We start from the raw sequence: 19174 nt of genomic DNA on the forward strand, positions 1-19174 counted from the left end.
GGTGACTTTTGTCTTGCTTCTTTTACCGAGCATGTTTTCACGGTCTACCCACATTGTAACATGTGTCAATACTTTATTCCTTTTTGTGGCTGAATAATATTCTATTGTATGAATAGATCACATTCTATCCATACAATAGAATTTATCCATTCATCTGTTGGTGGACATTTGGCTGTTATGAATAATGCTGCTGTGAACATTGGCTTACAAGAACTGCTTGAGTCCGTTTTAAACTTTTTTTGATATATACCCAGAAGTAGAATTGCTGGATCATACAGTAGTCCTGTTTAACTTTTTGAGGATCTGCTAGATTGTTTTCCACAATGGCTACATCATTTTGCATTCTCACCTGCAATGTATGTCCTCACCAGAACTTGTTATTCCCTCAAAAAAAGATATTGGCATCCTGGTGGGTGTGAACTGGTACCTCATTGTGTTTTCATGTGCATTTCTGTAATGACTAAGGATGTTGAGCATCTTTTTATGTGCTTGCTGGCTATTTTTCTTGGAGAAATGCCTATTGAAGTCCTTTTGAACTGGGGTGTTTGTTTTTTTGTTGCTTGGTTTTAAGAGTTCCTTATATATCCTGGACACCAGACTCTTATCAGATATATGACTTGCAAATATTTTCTCCTATTCTGTTGGTTGTCTTTTCATTTTCTTTATAATGTCTTTAGATGTATAAAAAGTTTTAAATTTTGATTAAGTCCAATTTTTCTTTTGTTCCTCCTGCCTTTGGCATTTTATCTAAGAACCCACTGCCAAATCCACGGTCATGAATATTTACCTATTTTTTCTTCTAAGAGTTTTAATAGTTAGCTCTTATGTTTAGGTCTTTCATCCATTTTGAGATAATTTTTGAATACAGTGTGAGGTAAGGGCACAACTTGATTTAGTGTTTAGATCCATTTTTCTCAGCATTATTTGTAGAAAAGACTGTCCTTTCCCCCATTGAATTGTTTTGACATCTTTGTCAAAAATCATTTGACCATATGGGTAAAGGTTTATTTTTAGGCTCTCCATTCTATTCCATTGGTCTATATGTCCATCCTTATGCCAGTACCACACTGTTTTGATTACTGCAACTTTGTATTAAGTTTTTAAATCAGGAAGTGAATCCTTCAACTTTCTCCTTTTTTTATCAAAATTGTTTTCATTATTTGGGGCCCCTTGCAATTCCATATGAATCTGAAGACTGGCTGTTCCATTTCTATAAAAAAGGCCATTGGAATTTTGATAGAGATTTCATCGACTTTGTAGATCATTTTGAGTAGTACTGTCATCTTAACAATATCAAGCCTTCCAATCCATGAATACAGATGCCTTTCCATTTATTTAGGTCTTTAATTTCTTTCTGCAATGTTTCATCATTTTTGGTATACAGGTCTTTCACCTTGGTTAGATTTATTCATAGGTATTTTATTCTTTTGGATGGTATTGTGAATGGAATTGTTTTTAGTTTTTCAAATTGTTCATTGCTGATGTATAGAAACACTTTTTTTGTGTGTTGATCTTGTAACCTGAAACTTTGCTGAATTAGTTTATTAGTTCCATAGTGTTTTTGTGGATCACTGGAATTTTCTATACAGATTGCATATACGATGGTCGACCTGTAAGTTTATAATGGAGCTGAAAAATTCCTATCACCTAGTGATGTAGTGCAACAGTACTCACGTGTCGTGGTGATGCTGGTGTAAAGGAACCTGTGCTGCCAGGCGCATAAAAGTATAGCAGATAGAATTACATACAGTACGTAATACTCGAGAATAATAAATGATTATTCACTGGTTTATGTATTTAGTGTATTCTTTCTACTTATAAAAAGTTGGTCATAAAACAATATGCTGTGTCACACTGGCAGCAGCTTCATATATCTTGTGTTTATCACACCTCTTTCTTGCATCATTTTCTCTCGTGCTTGACTTAATCCCTGGTTGTTCTGTAAAACAACATGCTGTACAGGCTTGTGGCCCAGGAGCAGTAGGCTACACCATAGAGCCCAGGTGTGTGTACTAGGCTGTACCATCTAGGTTTGTGTAAGTGCACTCTGTCACGTCCACACAATGACAAAATTGCCAGATGACTCATTTCTCAGAAAGTATCCCTGTTGTTACGTAGTGCATGACTGTACATAGGACCATGTCATCTGTGAATAGAAATAGTTTTACTTCTGATGAATAGCAGTGATGGAAGTCGGCATCCTTGTTCCTGATCTCAGGGGAAGTCTTTCAGTCTTTCACCATTGTGATGTTAGCTATGGATTTTCACAAGTGCCTTTTCCCCCCCCCTCTTTAATTCCCCACGCCCTACTTCCACCCCTGACCTATGGATGTTGCCGTTTCTCCCCCTTAAGAACTGGATCTCTGAGGGCGGGGCGTCTCCTTCCACACGCTCGTGGCGTGCACCCGGGGCTTGGCACCCCCACCCCTCCCGCACACTCGGTGGTGGGGGTGGGGTGGGGAGGCCTGGTGCACCGGGGTATGGTCTATGGCTTCACCTGGGGCGCAAACCCAGGATTTTCTGTGTGTAAAGCAGATGTGCTAACCACTACACTATGGTGCCACTCCCACAAATGCCTTTTCTTATGTTGAGGAAATTCCCTTCTAGTCCCAGTTTTCTTTTTCTTTTTTTTTTTAAATCATGAAAAGGTGTTAGATTTTTGTCAAATGCCTTTTCTGCATCAGGTGACATGATCAGCTGGTGTCCTCCCCCTCCCCCCCACATTCTGTTTATGTGGTGTATTGTACTGATTTTATGTTGAACCATTCTGACATTCCTGGGATAAATCCCTTTTGGTCATGGTGTATATTCCCTTTAATATGCTGTTAGATTTGTTTTGCTAGTATTTTGCATCTGTATTCATTAAAGATATTGGTACCTTTGTTTAAATTTGTCAGAGTAATACAGGCCTCATAGTATGAGTTAGTATTCCCCCTCCTCCATGTTTTTGGAAGAGTTTGGGAAGGATTGATATTAATGCTTTAAATTCTTGGTAGAATTCAGTAATGAATCTATCTGGTCCAGTATTTTTCTCTGTTGGGAGGTTTTTGATTACTTATTCAATCTCTACCTGTTATAGATCCTTTCAAATTTTCTATTTTTTCTGAGTCATTCTTAGCAGTTTGTGTATCTCGAGGAATCTGTCCATTTCCTGTAGGCATACAGTTGCTCACAGTACTCTGTTACATCCTTTTTTATTTCTGTAAGATCAGTAGGAATGCCCCCATTTCCTTTCTTGAATTATTTGTGTCTTCTCTTTGTCAGCCATGCTAAAAGTTTCTCAATTTTGCTGATTACTTTAGTAGTTTTAAAGGTCAATTTGCTGATATGTTGAGTTCCACCTTACTTAATGGCTTTGGAATTGTCCCTCAGGATGGATGTCTCTCTGAACAAGGTTGAGAGGAGTATGTGCTTGGCCTTAGAAGGTGCCAAAAATGCACTTAATCATCTTTAAGTGAGTGGAAAAAACCTCTCAGCACAGAAGACGCCAAGAGCCCCTTACGTTTGGTGAAGGCTTGCACACAGCCTGTCTTATGTGTGATGAGCTGTGCCCCTCGCCTGGTTGCTGGGGCAAGAAGGGAAGCAGAGTGTGAGTCCTCCCTGGAGACAGGCCCCTGGCTGAGCTTGCTGCTCTGGATGGAGCCAACAGCCAGGCCCAGTCGGTCGTCCGAGCACAGCCACCGCCCAGTGGACAGTGCCTGGGTGTCTAGAGTCCCAAGTCCCTGGGAACAGGCAGTGGTATAGGTGGTCTTTCCATTCCAGGTATTTTCCAGTGGAGCATGACCTCTTGGCTCCAACTCTGCAGGTCAAGCGTAGGGCTGGCTCATCAAGGTGTGGCCCCCAAGGTGGAGAGTTGGGGTCACCTCAGTGTCTCCTGGTGGCAGTGTGTGATAGGGCAGAGGTCTCGTATGCCTGGGCAACCCCTAGACTAAGAAACTTTCCAGAATGTGGCATGGCCTCAGGGACAAGCTCAGCAGCTTTAGAGGGTCCTGCCTAGGACCTGGGTATAATGGTGGCTTGGGCATCCAGACATGTGACAGCCATGGGGGCATAATGCTCTGCATGGGAAGAAGCCCCCAGGGGGTGTGGACTCAGCAGAGAGCAGGTGGAATAGGAATGTGTTAATTCTCAGCTCCTTGCAGGCCAGGTGCCCGTCATCCCCTGATTATCCCTCCTTGGGGTTGGTTCCTTCCCAGGGTCAGGTCCCACCCCGAGAGCAGGGCCCCTGTCCTGTTGTCTGAGACAACCCCTGCTGCCCCTCCCAAGGATCCTGGACTTACTCTTAGGTTTTAGCAGTTGAATGTAGCAGCTCTGGCATGTTCATGTGAGTATGATGTACATTCAGTTTCCAACAGATGCCTGTGCTTCCTATCAAGTAGGGTGGAGAGCCCTCACCCATGGGCCCCAGATGGATGATTCGGGAGGAGAGCAAGGGAGGAAGAACAGGCCCCCATTCACTCACACTCAGCTGTCTGGAGGGAAGGTGAGCAAATGCCTCCTCCTCATGTCCCTGAACCTCCCTCCCCTCTGCAAGTTTCTCTTAGGCTGCCCAACAAACAGCAGATTCTAATGAGGCTGGAGAGAGGGCAGTGTCAGGCAGAGCAGATGTGAGTAGTGTTAAGGTCCTTCTCTGTCATCACATAGGCAATTTATCCTGCAGACCTGTATTGGGTGCCACTTGGCACTGGGGGCCAGGCTGAGCTCCCCAGTAGCCCGGAACATGACCAGGAACAACCCGGGGCCCAGTGAAGGCAGGGCAAGATGGCCCTGAGGGGCATGGGCACCGAGGCCTGACAAGCTGGTGGGTATGAAGGATGGAGAGGATGTAGGATGTGGCTGAGGTGATGGGCAGTGACCCCCAGGTTCATGCTCAGGGAGGCACGGCCATAGGAGTACTCTGAGTAGAGGAAAGGTGTAGTCTGACTCCCTCTGACAGGAAAGTGTGGCCTCAGCACAGGCTCCAAAGGCTTCTGGTGGATGGTGGGTGTCAGAGGTCACTCAAGCTTCTGGAAGTATGAGGGGCTGTGGGAGGAGCAGGTCTGATGAGACTTCCTGTGTCAGAGGGCAAGGCCTCACTCTGACCACTATGCCCTCACAACCTGTACTTGGGGTCATCCGTGATGTCCCCAGGTGAGTGGATATTTGTCCTGTAACAGGATGGGTGTGGGGCTGCCTGATTCCTGAGGTGCCCCTGATCCAAGGGGACTCAGTGTCATACTGCCCCTGGCCTAAACATCACCTGTGGTGAGTATCTTAGGGGGTTACAGACGCTTGCGGGGTATGGCCAGATGGAGCTCAGAGAGGAGCCCACAGTCAGGGGAGCTGGGTCCCAGGGGTCTCCCCTGCCCGGCCTTAGGTGGCAGTGAGCCCAGAGGTGGGTGAGAAGGGCTAGGGGTGTGTGGGGACCCACCATGGCTCCTGGAAGAGAGGCCACCCACAGTTCTGGGTGGGAGGTAGGAGCGCCACCTGGAGTCAAGGCCCAGGGTCTCCTCAGGCTCCCAGGTGCCCCCACTAATCGGCAGAGCCCCCAGGACGGCCCCCTAGGAAGGGCTGCCCAGGCACAGCAGCCGGCGGTTGGCTGCCATGGGCAGACTTGCTGGCTCCAGGCTCCCTGTCTGAGGCCCCGTCTGTCCCATCACAGACACAGGGAGCCTGTTTCCCTGTGAGCGGGAACACGGCCTCTCTGTTGGCACCTGGGCTCACCCCCCAGGCGAGTGGGGGACGCTCTACACAGACCCGCACTTGTGCCCACCTCATCCTGGCCTCCTGGCCTGAACCACCTTGTTCCCACTGGGACCCTCCGCAGTGCGGCAAGGCAGCCTGGACAGTTGGGGATGGGGGCGGGAGGAAGGAGTGGGTGGCCACTCTAGCTGGTGCCGGCCAACCCAGGGGAGAAGGGAGGACCCCCTGGCCTGCTGCCTCCTGGGTAGGGCCAGTTCCAAGGCCCCCAAGACCCCTTGATCTGGCTGACCAGGACTGGGGCTATGCCACTTAGTACTTAGCTGTTTGTCTGGAGGGACATCACTGGTCCACTCACAGCTCGTATTAGGTAGTAAAGATTCTGGGCTGTACCCCAGATCTCATTGCAGTGGGGCCCCAGGATTGCCAAGCAAAAAACAATTCAGTATAACTTCTGACACCTGGGCTTCAGAATCACCATCACAGGGACCCCTGCCGCCCTAGCACCCAGGCTGGAGCTAAACACACTGCCATCCCCCTCCCCAGCAGCTCAGAGAGCAGGAGGCTCCATGGTGTGTGCTTAGGGGAATGTGGTCACAAAGGAGCAAGAGGCACCGCCTTGCTCAGGGCCCTTTGGGTGGACAAAGGGCTTCTGTCCATGCCTGTGGATGCTGGTCACTGGAGAAGAATGCAGGGCCCAGGCCAGGCCAGAGGGGCTCTGAGGAGGGGGCGGGCATGAGGGGGAAGACTGGAAGCCTTGGCTCCTCCTCCTCTCAGTCTATCTGGGTGCGGTGGCGGAGCCACCCCTGGGGGTGCAGAGGCGAGGAGTAAAGGTTTCCTCACAGCCACACCAGGCACACATTGGGGGCTCGGCTGCTGGGGGTGTGGGCCTGGCTGTGGACTAGCACCCCAGGTGCCAAGGACCCTGAGTGGTTCTCAGGCCAAGAATGGCCAATGGGAGGAGCAGTGAGTGCTGGTGGTCCTGGACCAACCAGAGCTGGGGTTTCCCTTGGGACACTGGTGTCTGAGGGGCCCAGTGATGAAGGAGATGACTGGGGGTGGAGTGGCTTTGTGGGTTGCCTGGAGACCAGTTGTGAGAGATGGCCAACCGGGATCCCAGCAGACCCCCAACGGCCCCCCTCTCTTCTCCGGTCTTGCTTTCCTGGACGTCTAGGTGTGGGCAGTGGTGCTGGTGTGCCAAGGTCTTCCCATTTTATTTCTTAGTGCACAGGCCTTGGGCTCTCTATTCCAGTTCTGGGTATGGCCACTCCCGTGACCGAAAGTAGCCCTTCAAGTCCCGGAGGCTGAGTGGAGGGAAGTAGGGGCCGATTCTCTTCCGGATCCACCACTTTCCATCGGCAGCGTGAGGGCCCCCAGGGCGGCTGAATTTGTACCTGTAGTGCTCTCCCCTGACCCACCTGCAGGGAGGGTGGGCATCAGCCTGCAGCCTTTGTCCAGGGCAGTGGCCTGTGCCCGCTGACACGCAGCTTCTCAGGGGAGCCTGGGGTTCAGGCTCTGGGTCTGCACTGAGGGGCTGTGTATCCACCTAGGTGCTCTTTGCCGGGGTAAGGTTGCTCCAGAGGGGCCTATGAGGAACCCCATCAACCAGGTCCCAGAGCAGATGACTCGGGGCAGGCAGGGCTCTGGAAAAGGAGACTCCGTGGCGTCTAGCCCCACTGAAGGCAGAGTGCTCAGCCGCAAGCATCTGGAGCCCACCGGGGCTGGAGGGCAGGACAAGCTGTCCTTCCTCAGGATCCCGTTTCCCTTCATCAGGTGAGCAGTGCAGCCCTCTGTACCCGGCACGCTTCCAGGGTTCGGGGGCCCAGCCCTCAGAGCACATTCTGGGAGGGGTCTTACCTTGGGGGGGCCCTGTCTGCGAAGGGGTTGAGGGCCAGCAGGGACAGGGCCTTGGCGTCGTTGGCCAGGAGCTTGCCTGCCAGGTGGATGACCCATTCGTGTTGCTCATAGGTCTGGGGGCAAGAACAGGAGGGGTGCTAGGAATAGGGGGGCTGCTTGGATACTTGGAGAGCAACTGGAGCCCGATGGTGGGCTGGAACTGTGGGGGTGTGGCCCGCAGGAGCCCCTGGGGGTGGGTGTGCTCCCTGCTTGCTCCCTCCCTCCAGAGGCCCTGCCTGGTCACTCCCTACATCAGTCTGTTGTCCTGGGCATTTCTGCCTGAGCGTGGTCAGTGGTCGGCCTCTCTTGGACGGTGGACTGCCCTGGGGTTTGCGTTCCCCTTCAGAGGGGCTACTGGCTTTTGTTTTCACCTGTTGGCCAGACATCTGTAAACTGTTCATTCATGTGCTGGCTCCCCGCACTGCTGTCCTGTCCTTGGGTAGCTCGGATGCAGTAGGCAAGGGGATGTGTTGTGCCAGCTCACCTCTTGGCTTTGTTACCTGCCAGCCCTGGGCTCTCGGGCAAGTGACGGAGCCTTCCTGAGGCTGTCCCTATGGGTGAGGTGGGTCAGCGGGAGGACAAGGAGCCTCCAGCCTTCCTCTGGCCTGAGCAAACACTCTGTGGACATCAGCTGCCCTGGTGTTGCCCATGCTTATCTTGTCATTTTTGGTGGGGGTGCTTTGAGAAGCTGGCTGTGGCATCTTGGTCCTCGGCACCCAGAGATCCTTGTGTGAGGGTGTCTGAGGGAGGCCCCTGGGATGCAGCAGGGGTCTGAGCAACATGGGGAACCCCTGTTGTCCAGAGGCAGAGTCTATGTGTGTGGTGGACACACAGGAAGGAAGCCTGGCCTTAGACCATAGCACAGTCAGATGCTCACCTGGGCCCAGGCTGCTCCAGGAGGAAGACCCAGACCCTGGGATGGTGGGAACCTGGGAGAGTGTAGTCACACGCTGTTGCCTGGCCTCAGATCCTGGGCCTTGGCTGGCATGTCCTCAGTGGCTGAGCAGTGAGTTCCACCTTGAGGGCTGGTGGCAGGAGCATAGGAAACTGCTCCACAGTTGACACCCCAACACCTGGAGTCCTTAACCTGACCTCCCAAGTCTGCAAGGGCCCAGGTGGGTTAGGTAAGTTTGGTTAGAGTAGGGGCTGCATGGGTGCCCATGTCTGAGTGTCATGTGGGCTATGACATCATTTCCAGTGGGGTCCGATCTCACACCCACCTGCCTCCACAATCAGCCCTGAGGCAGGTGTTTCTGGGGCCCCAGCTGTCTCCACTGAAGGCACCACAGCCTTGTGTCTAACATGAGCATCTGGCCATGTAGGGTGAGGAAGGTAGTGGGCAGCGGGCAGTGGGAGGAGAGTGCCCTTACCTGGAAGGCCGCAAACCACATGAGCCAGTCAAGGCGGTGGTGGTAGGGGGAGATAAGGCATGGCCGTCTCCTCAGGTCACCCGGCTTGCACTTGAACTCGTAGTCCTCCCACACAGCATCGGGTGCGCTGGCGTTGGGGCTGGCTGTGCCCTGGAGGATGACCTCTGTGCGCTCCCTGGTGATGCTGTTGGGGAGACCGAGTCAGGGCGGGCTGGGCTTCCAGCACCTGCAGACAGTGCCTGTACCTCTCCACCTGGCTCCGTCCTGAGCAGACCAGGGCAAGGCTAGAGCTGCGAATGCAGGTGGAGAAGGAGCAGGTGGAGGCCAGCCTCTCCCTCCACATATTCCCCCATGGGGTCATGGTGGCCCCAGGGGGACAGAAGGCACACCTGTTCTGGACCAAGAGTGCCTGCCTGGCTGGTCAGGGCTGGGTCTCCCTCAGGTATCCGTGGTGGGCAAGGAGAGGACAGACCACATCTGGGCCAGAAAGGTGGCTGAGACGGGAACCCCAGCTACGTGAGGTACCTTCCAAAGGCTCCATATGTGTTGACAATTCGGAGGGGGCTGAAGGAGGTATTCATGACCTGCTTGGGGCTCAGCAAGTTGAGGACCACGGGGATGCTGAGCCAGGCGACCAGGACTCCTAGTGCCAGGTTGACTGTCTGCCGTACCATGCAGCCTGGGCCTGGAGAGGGAGAGACAGCGGGTAAGCTTCTGCCCCCGAGGCCTGGTCCCAGACCACAGAGAAGAGCTGAGGCCATCCCCAGCTCCTCAGCCAGCCCCTCAAACCCTGGCCTCTGGCTGGCCCCTCTGGGCTCACAGAAGCCGAGGGAGGTACCTTCCCGACCTAGGAGGGGGCCTTTCTCCACAGCTTCCTTCTCCCCGACCCAAGAACATCTTTCAAGGATGATGTGGAAACTGAGTCACAACAGCTGCCCTTGTGGGGTGGGTCTGGCTGTCACTTGCTAAAAATAGGTCAGCACCTTGTGAGTCAGCCTTCTTGGGTCTTGGGGTAAAGGCCTTCTGTCCATGCCTGTAGGTGTCTACCCACCGTATCTCAGTGTGGGCCAGGCCCCTTGGGCTTTCTCCTTCTGCATTTTCAGGACTTGGTTCTTGAGGCTGCCAGGCCCAGAAGGAAATAAGAACCCCAAGGTGGCGTCATCGAAGCAGGCAACACTGGGTATGATGGTCAGCCAGTTCAGGAAGCTCAGATTCCCACTGATGATAAGGACCACCTAAGGGATGGAGCAGCGCCTCAGACCCAGGCTGAGTAGAGACCAAGGACAGCTGCCTGTGCAGACTCTGCCCAGCACTTGGGGTGCTCTAGTGGGTGGCAGCCCGGCCATCCCCTCCAGCTGCCCAAGTTTCACCTGCTCCACCAGGACCCAGCAACTCTGCAGCGATGCATGGATTCCACATCTGGAGGCTCTGAGGCCAAGGGTTTCTAGTTTCTTCCCAGAAGCACATGTGGGTACCTGTGCTGATTCCCAAGGGACCAGGGTGGCAGGAGGCCACGGTCCAGGCCCTGTTTCTCCTCACAGGCCACACACCCGGCCTCCCTCAGACCTGCTACCAAAATGTCCATGCCTTGAACGATCTTGGAGGTGAATTCTCCACAGGGCCTCCAGCGAGGGCCCAGCTTGCCAACACCTTGATTTTAGCCTCTGAGACTCTACTTGAGGCCACAGTCAAGGCCGCCCAGATTTCTGACCTACAGAACTGTGAGATAACAAATTTGTGTTGTTTGATGCTGTGGTTTGGGGCAGTTGTTATGGTGATTGTTAATCAACACAGGCCCCGGGTAGCTTCAGGAATAATGGGCCCCTTGAACCTTGAAGTATGTGCCCTTCCCTAGGGAGGGGACTCTGCCACCAGAAGTGGGAGCATCTGGAGTCTCATGGTCCCTGGATATCCAGGACTGTGCCCCGGTCAAGCAAGAGGTGGGTGAGGCTTTGCTGCTCTCCTGATCAGGGTTGGGGAAGGCCGTGGTGCGTGCACCATCTGCTGCCCTGTCCTCTATGCCTGAGTGACCATGCACGAGGCTGCTCCTGGGCCTGGGCATCTGCTGGGAGGGCGTGGCAGGATCCTGGCAGCCTGTGACCCACCCTTGGACACAGCTTAGATGGAGCCCATCTTCTTGAACTTTCACAGCAGCCACGAGGACAGGGCCAGTCCAGGGCTGTCTGTGGGGCGGCTGTCTGAGAGGCTGGTCACTGCCCTTCCTCAGAGGCCTCAAGCTGCCCAGCTGCTACTGCTGCAGGGTCTGGGGTGGGCCTGGATGATGCAGGGTTAAGGAAGCTCATGTGAGAAACTCACAGGCCTAAAAAATCCCACCGAAAATGGTGACCGGGGAGGCAAGGCTGCCTTGTCCCCTGGACCTGCTGGGCTCACCTCTGCAGCCTCAGTGCTAACTCAGTGATCTACAGACACTTTCCAATCAGAATCACCCGCAAAGGGACTGAGACTCTAGGCTGTAGGAACTAAACTTATGAATGGACGAGGTGCTGACAGCATGAGGATTTCCCACACACCCAGCCTGTCATAGGACTGCGTCCTGGAGCCACGTCCCAACCAGAATTTCTGGACAGTGCCTTCTCGCAACTGTACATTTTGTAAGTTGTTTTAGTGACTTAAAAATAACACCTTTGGCCTGATTATGCCCTGTTGTTGGGTGGTGGGTAATGGGGAGTCTTCACTTGAAGGGAGGCTGCTTGGTCTACGCCCTGCCCATGTACCCTAGACAGAGGCCTGCAGTTGCCAAGCCCCCAGGGACCAACAGAGCCTGCTGAGCACAGAGCTTCCTGAGTGAGGAGGACTCCAAAGACAGGGATTGGCTGGGAGGTGGGGAGGCCTCGGGCCTCTGTGTTAGGGTGTAACCCCTCACCTCTGGAAAGCCCAGATTGCAAGGGTGGTGGCTCCCGTAAGAGCAGATCTGCCACTGTGGTGGCAGGAGGCCCTAGCCCACCAGGGATGCCCCCAGGCCAGGCTGATGCCCCTGTAATAATGAGCTCACGGGCAATCAATGGGCATCCTCAGGGTCACAGGACATGGACAGTGACAACAGAGGGTGACGGAGGAGTGACACGACCACAGTGAACATTCTCACAGCGGAAACACAGGATGCTGGAGACGTGGCAGGAACAGGAGACAGGAATCGATGTGACACGGATATGGGAAGTCTTCATTCTTACTTTTTAAGTCAGTTTTATTGATACAATGATAAAATGCACTCATTTTTACCGTATATATAGTTCAATGGCTTTTGACATATTTACTCCTGTGTAAATCACCACAAAATCTAGAACTTCTGCCCCCAGAAAGTTCCTTGATGCCTGTTTGTGTGAACCCCATCCCCCACTCTGTAACCTCTGAACTGACTTCTGTTATGCCCTGTTGTTTCGCCTGTTCCAACACTTGGTGTCAGCTCCCCTGGCTCAGCTCCAGATTCTGAGACCTGCGCTCTTGGGCCTCAGGGCATCTCACACCCTGCGGAGGGACACATGTGAGCATCTACTTGTCCCCTGGTGAGTACTGGGTGTGCCCAGGTCTTGGCTACCAGGAGTCAAGTTTCCATGAATATATACCCACAGGAATTGACTAGTTTGGGGTCATGTGGTAGTGGTACACTGACTTTTAAAGGAACAGCCGTTTGCCAAGTGGTGGTCTGGGCGCCTCAGCCCTATGTCCAGGACTGAGAAGCTCGCTGATCTTACCTGTCCTTCCCTGTCAGCAGCGACCTTGAGGGTCTTTTCCTGTGCTTGCTGGACTTCACACATTCTCTGGGAAGCATTTGTTCAACATTTTTTCCCATCAAAAAAAAAATTGGCTAATTCCTGGGTTGTAAGTCCTTTGTTAGATATACATATATGGCAATTATTTTCTGCCAGCTGGTGGCCTGCCTTTTCAGTTTTGTTTATGTTATCTTTGGAAGAGGTGAAGTTTTACATTTTCATGAAGTCTAAGTTACCAATATTTAAAAACTTTACAGCTAGAGCTTTTGTGTCCCCTCTAAGAAATCTTTGCTTAACCTAACATTATAAAGATCTTCTAAGACAGCCATCCCCAACCCTTTTGGTACTAGGGACTGGTGCTCCTATGAAAATCTAATGTCTGATGATCTGAGGTGGAGCTGAGGCGGTGATGCTGACGCTGGGGAGCGGCTGCAAATGTAGATGAAGCTTTGCTCTCTCACGCGCCTCTCACCTTCTGCTGTGTGGCCTGGTTCCTAATAGGCCACAGACTGGTACCGGTCTGTGGTCTGGGGGTTGGTGACCCCTGCTCTAAGAGATTTGTAGGTCTGTTTGTGATGTCCAGTTCTTTGATTCATTCAAGTTAGTTTTCTACATGTGATGTGAGTTGAGTTTCAGAACTCCTCTCTTTTGCAGACTCAGTGTGGAATCAAGCCAGCCGGCTCCCTCTCAGGCCCAGGACCCAGCCCGGTAGAGGAAGGCGTGAGGGTGAGCGGGGCCAGGACGCAGTGTGAGTCCCGGAAAGGGCGGGAGGTGGCCATGCCTGCCAGGATTAGTGGAGGAGCAGGAGCCGGGGATGACCAGGCTGCGAGGGGAATGAAGTCAAGGGTTCAAGGTGAGGGTGGGCAGGTCTGTGGTGGGCACAGTTACAGTGTTTGCAGGGAGGTGAGCTGCCTCAAACCTGGGCCTCGGGAACGAGGAAACGCGCCTGGAGCCAGAGGAGGCGCCGCAGTCAGCGACCCACACGCACTGAGGGAAAGACAGACCAAGAGGAGCCCGAGAGGCAGAACACAGGCAAGTGCCACGTGAGAAGAACAGCCAGATGGACGCGCTTTAGGAGGGACTTTGGGAAAAAGATGAAACAAGCAAATAAAATGCACAATGAAAATGGTAAAATCGCTAAAAAACCAAGAAACATAAAAAGAGAATTTCATGAAGTTCAACATGTAACTATATCTAACCAAATGGGCACATTTCTGAAAGAAAAGATGGTAAGAAGCCAATTGTCGCTAAAGGGCAGAGCCGCCCTCTCCCTGTCCAGGTGACTTGACAGGTGTCATCTTACAGGTTCCGGAGAGCAGATGGCCTGGTCTGGTGCTGCTGTTTCAGAAAAGTGTGGAGAGAGGGAGTGTGACAGCTGATGAGGCATTGAGGAGGGAGGTGAGATGACAGACACAGGGATGAGGGGCCGCCCCACCTCCACCCAGGGCACGTCTTCTTGGACACCAGGCATGACACGTCATCTCCGCGTGGCCCAGCCTCGAGTTGCCTCACCTCTTCTCTGAGGCTGAGCAAAACTTGGCTGATGCCACAGTCCTTCAGTTTCTGAATTTTAATTAAAGCTACTCTTGATCCTGGCCTAACGAGGGTCTGAGGGAGGAGCCAGGCTTTCGATGGGTCTTGTCAGTTTTATGGATCACGACAGAGTTTTATGATGTGTGACAGGAGAGATTGTGGATTCACGGCTCTCCCTGGATTAATTTGGAAAACTAGTTTTCCTGGCTGTGAGCCCAAAAATAATTATTTCTTATTCTTTTCTGTCTATGATGTTAACAAACCCTTGTGCCAAAAAACGGCCCAGCCTGCGCCCGCCCTGGGCCGGTGGTCTCTCCCACCAGCTCCACTCAACTGTCGGGCTGCCCAGGCCTCAGGTCTGAGCTGACGTGACTGCTCTGAGCAGACAGGCTTCTTCCTGAAGTCTGCTGAGTGCCACTGGCTCCTGACGGCCTGTGGAATGAATGCCTATCCTGTGGCTGTTGCAGGAACTATGGTGCTGACAGGCGGGGAGGCTCAGAGCCCCCCACTGAGGCCCCCACCTCAGCCCTTATTCCACCATGGGGCCGGGCCCTTCGGTGGCGGATGCCCAGGGTCCTGTGGCTGCTCCAGCCTCCTTCACATGACTCCCTTTGTGGTTGGCCTGGGCCAAGCCCGACAGCATCCCTGGGCCAGCATCCCTCTCACTATCCCTCCTCCTGTGGTCTGACCTCCAGTTTTTGTCTCTGCAGACCTCCGTGCCCACTCATTTCCTCAGTCTCCTAGCTGTGTCAGCAACTTGCAGGGACAATGTCACAGAAGCTCGGCTGCTCTCTCCATGCCCCTTCCTGGGATTTTGGCTGTTCACATTCTGGTTGCCTGGTGGCTCTGCACCTGTTGGTAAATGCCTCACACTGTATCTGGCATGGCTCAGTGGATGGCTGGGACACTGCATCGGGAGTCTCCCTCTCTGTGGCTCTGCCATGTGGCTAAGGCCCGCCGTGTAGTGGAGATCAGGACAAGGACGAGCCACTCCTCTGTGGGGCTGCTGTCTGGGACCTAGAGGTAACAGACCACCTCCGATCCTTCACTGCCTAGTTCACAGCTGAGATGACTGCCAAAGCTGCGGAGGTCCAAGCACATGGCAGTCCTCCCACTGGAAATGCCGCCGTCCCTCAGGGCTCCAGTGAAGACGCAGAAGAGTGGGATGGAGGGACAAGCAGCTCCTGCGCACATTCCCCACAGACCTCAGGGAGGCATGGTTCCAGAAGCTCCCCTCTGGCCTAGCGAGGACACTCTCCTTGTGTGCCAAGAGGATGAAAGGGGCACAGGACACATGGAGAACAACCTGCTTGACCTCACGCCTGCCCCTCAGGGCTGGTCCACACCCGGGTCCTGCAGGTAGCCGATGGGTACCAGGCAGCTGCCCTCTCCTACCACTCTCCACCTGAAGGGCCCTCTTGCTCTGTGAGGCCCTATCCTCTGCTGGCCTCTGGGAGAAGTGCCAGCACCCACCTCTACCCCTGAGAGATCTGTCTGGGTCACACACTCACTCCATCAACTCTTGTACCACTAGACGACACAGCCACTGGTACCTGCAAGACTGAGCAAGGCAGCCTGGTGGCTTACTGGGGGTGCCGACTTGCCCAGAGAGTCTACCTGTGACAGGCCTGCTTGACTACCTTGTCCAGGTTCAGTCCGATCTGCACATGCACCGAGGCACAGTCTCACCTTCTGGCCACTCGCGGCTCCTCTGAGACCCTAGAAGGCCTGGTGCAGGGAGAGGCACCCAGAGAAACCTGGGCTAATTTGAAAGGATCCCGATCAGTAAAGGACATTTATTCATCTGCGTCCTCATGTAAACAAGGAACACAATAGGAAAAATTGTAACAAGTGAAAAGCAGAATGCAGACTGCTGAAATCTGAGTTAGTGGTTTAGAAAACTGACTTGAGAAATCCTGCCTGAATGTGGTACAGAAAAGGGAGAACTGATGAGGGAAATGATACAGATTCAGTAAAGTCAATGGCTTCATGATCAACTCTCCAGGAAAAGAATGATCAAAAAGAACTGAAACTGATGAAGCGAAAGCAGCCCTGGGCCTCAGAGGAAAGGGTCCAGGACAGATTGTAGGAGCGAGATGCAGCCCACGTGTATCCTGGTGGTTTCTCATTTCCAAGGATGAATGAGAAGTAAAAACAGTATAAGCATTTAGACTGAAAATGTAAAAAATGAGAAAAAAAAAAAAGCGAGGGCAAGGTGGTCCAAGAAGTGACGAGCCCATCGTCTAAAAACTGGAATTCAACGTGTGGGTGGCAGTGTTTGCCAAGCTCTGAGAGGACCCTCATCCTGTTCTGAGTCCGTGCAGATGTGGGTTCTTGGTGAGGGCCAGGAAAGGCTTTTCACACACGATCGCCCACTCAACTCCTGTGAACAAAGTCAGGCTGGGCATCTGTGTGGTCACAGGATTTCTTGGCGGCAGTGGGAATGTTTAAAAGGATAATCAGGACACAGTCGCTGGGTCTGGCTCCTGACTGAGAACTGACTTGAACAACGTAGCTTGGTGTCCGCCCCATGTTCCATTCTTTAAACACCCATCACTGAGGACGTGTCTACCCTGGCACCCTCGCCAGTACCTCCATCCTGCCTGCTTCCCTGAAAACACTTGGGATCGTACTCCCAGATATTCACTTCCTTCCACTGTGAGGAGCAGAGCTGGTGAGAGGAGGACTCAGGGTGTCACAGGATTGTACACGGGAGTGGCAGCCGTGCATATCACCTCCGCCCTCCTTTACCCGCAGAAGCAAGGCCCAAGCCCACGCCATCCTATCCTGCCTCCTAGCTCTGACTTCACATTCCAGGGATGATGGTTTTCAAGGTTAAGACTCCACCAGTGACTTCTGCCTCAGGACAAGAGGGAGGAAGTGGTGCTGGAAACTCCACTGCCAACACAAACAACTGGATTTTGAACAAAACAGATGAAACAACTGTTGTATGACATGTGGCTACAGGCACTGCAGGACTCTTGACTCAGAGAGGAGAGCAACAAACAGAGTTGTGACAACCTTGGCACTCTGCGTGGAGGTGTTTAGCAGACCTACGCAGGGAGGGAGTCCCAGGAGGGCAGAGCCTGAAGTTAGGCAGGTTGAGGGGCTGACTCCACACAGAAGGACGCACACAGGAGCTGCAGGACTCTGCCTTGGTCCCTGCGAGTCTGCCAATCACTGTGCTCACAGGCACGCAGAAGCCTCCATGAGGCCAGGGAGAGAGGATGACCAGGAGTCCAGGTAGTCAGCGCAGCTCATGCAGGTTTGGGAGGCTTGAGTTCTGATGAACTCATGTGGAGAGACCTTATGGGAAGCCAGGCATGCAGCAGAAACCCCAGCAATGCATCCTATAAGCAAGGCTGGATGAGCCACAGCGAAGGCTGTTTTAGACCCGCCCAGGGGATGTGAAGACAAATGTCAAGATGATGAAACTGACTCACAAGTAAATCACCTGCTTGTCAGGAGAGGATTCAGCACTACAACACAAGAGCCAGCATCTAATCAACAGTTAACACACAGGCAGGTTAGTAGCAGCATGCAAGCTAGAGCTAGGAGAGAACAGTAGGCTCAGACAAAGGCTGAGATGATCTACAGAGAGTAGATAAGAATTTTAAAACAGCTACTGTCAATAAATTAAAGGGTTTAAAAGAAAACGTGGTCATAATTAAGAGAAATATGAAAACAATAAAGAAGAATCAAGTGGTAATCTGAGCATCTAAAAGGTAATCTATGAAATAAAGAACTTACTGGAAGGCTTTGGACAAAAACTGACACAGCGAAAGGAAAGTCAGAGGCTGAGAACTTTCTCAACTGAAGCACAGAGAGCACCAGAGCTGAGCAGAACGTGAGTGGCCCCTGAGGGACCCGGGGGACAATGTGCTCTGGTCTAAAACACATGCGATTTATGTCCCAGAAAGGGAAGGTTGACAGAAACAATATGAAGAAATCATGTCCCAAAACCCTCCTCATTTGATGGAAACCATAAATGCATACATCAAAGAAGTCTAAGAAATCACAAGCGGGATAAACTCAAGTCCACATCATGGCATACCAACTCACACTGCTGAAAGCCAGTGAAAAAGACGAAATATTAGAAGCAGCCAGATGGGAAGTCGCATAACGAACCAGGATGGGCAGAAATGATAGATGCATCTTCGTTGAAAGAAAACGCCATCAAGCTGCAGCATTGCAGCTGGGAAAAAACCTTCGAAAACCTCCGTTGAAGTAAAGACATTCAGCAGCCTCCACTAAGACACATTAAAAAACAAATGGAACATTCTTCCAGCAGAAAGAACACGCTTCCTGTGGATTCTTAGGTTTGTACAGAAGAAAGCAGAGTGTCAGAAATGGCGGATATGTGGATGAATATTAAATATCTAAAAAAATCTTAATATTTAAAAGATAATTGACTATTTAAAAAATTGGGTGTGATGGTTGTGGTTGCTGAAAACAATGGTTGCAAAGATGGTAATGGCAAGTAAAAACATCTACACAGCGCTGTGGAAGCTGTGGTCGCAGCTGGGCAGGCACACTGCTGTGGCAAGAAAATGCCTATGGGATTATCGGGGGGCGGGGCGGGCATATGATGGGTTCTCTTCTTCCATTTTTATTTTACAAATCAGTTATTTTCCACTTAAAATAAGAAAAATTGCCATCGGGGGACTCTTGGCACCTCTTGGAGTCTGCTGGCGACTCCAGACACATGAAGGCCAGCAAGAATGCTCAGCCCCCGGCACCACGGCTCCCACAGGTGGTGATGCTGCAGAGGCTCCGGGGGGCCTACCTAGCTTCGATTTGGGACTATTGTCTTGTTGGCTGTAACCTGAGCCTTCCTGGGAGGACGGATGGCCCAGGCCACCCCTGTTGGTCCATAATCTCACTCACTTATGGTGAATAAGGGAGTTGCGTGGTGGCCATGCATGCAGACCTGACCAGGATTCTAGGTGAGCTACAGACCCCCTC

General features: G+C 52.2%; 1 protein-coding gene and 1 long non-coding RNA gene across 7 annotated transcripts in view; one reads left to right on the forward strand and one right to left on the reverse strand.

Annotated features, from left to right (window-relative positions):
* LOC105303284 overlaps positions 1–19110 on the forward strand; it is a 52956-nt gene extending 33846 nt beyond the window's left edge. The window contains exons 1-9 of one of the 3 annotated variants that reach the window (XR_896908.2): positions 3146–4483; positions 5157–5244; positions 7230–7452; positions 9388–9466; positions 10049–11557; positions 11982–12469; positions 13331–13402; positions 13576–14074; positions 14920–19110. This is a non-coding gene — a long non-coding RNA (uncharacterized LOC105303284). Of the gene's footprint in view, positions 1–3145; positions 4484–5156; positions 5245–7229; positions 7453–9387; positions 9467–10048; positions 11558–11981; positions 12470–13330; positions 13403–13575 lie in introns of those variants that run through there. The other 2 variants (XR_002776589.1, XR_002776588.1) reach the window with 2 other exon arrangements.
* LMF1 (lipase maturation factor 1) overlaps positions 6870–19174 on the reverse strand; it is a 102429-nt gene continuing 90124 nt past the window's right edge. For 3 of the 4 annotated variants that reach the window (XM_011376817.1, XM_023521365.1, XM_023521364.1), the window contains exons 7-11: positions 9997–10180; positions 9471–9630; positions 8946–9129; positions 7537–7649; positions 6870–7097 (exon numbers count right to left, since the gene is read on the reverse strand). In XM_011376817.1, coding sequence (XP_011375119.1) covers positions 6923–7097; positions 7537–7649; positions 8946–9129; positions 9471–9630; positions 9997–10180 — 816 coding nt within the window. In that variant the 3' untranslated portion in view covers positions 6870–6922. The remainder of the gene's footprint in view (positions 7098–7536; positions 7650–8945; positions 9130–9470; positions 9631–9996; positions 10181–19174) is intronic. The other variant, XM_011376818.2, reaches the window with a different exon arrangement.

This window comes from Pteropus vampyrus, unplaced genomic scaffold (genome assembly GCF_000151845.1).
Source record: "Pteropus vampyrus isolate Shadow unplaced genomic scaffold, Pvam_2.0 Scaffold303, whole genome shotgun sequence".
Classification (NCBI taxonomy): domain Eukaryota; kingdom Metazoa; phylum Chordata; class Mammalia; order Chiroptera; family Pteropodidae; genus Pteropus; species Pteropus vampyrus.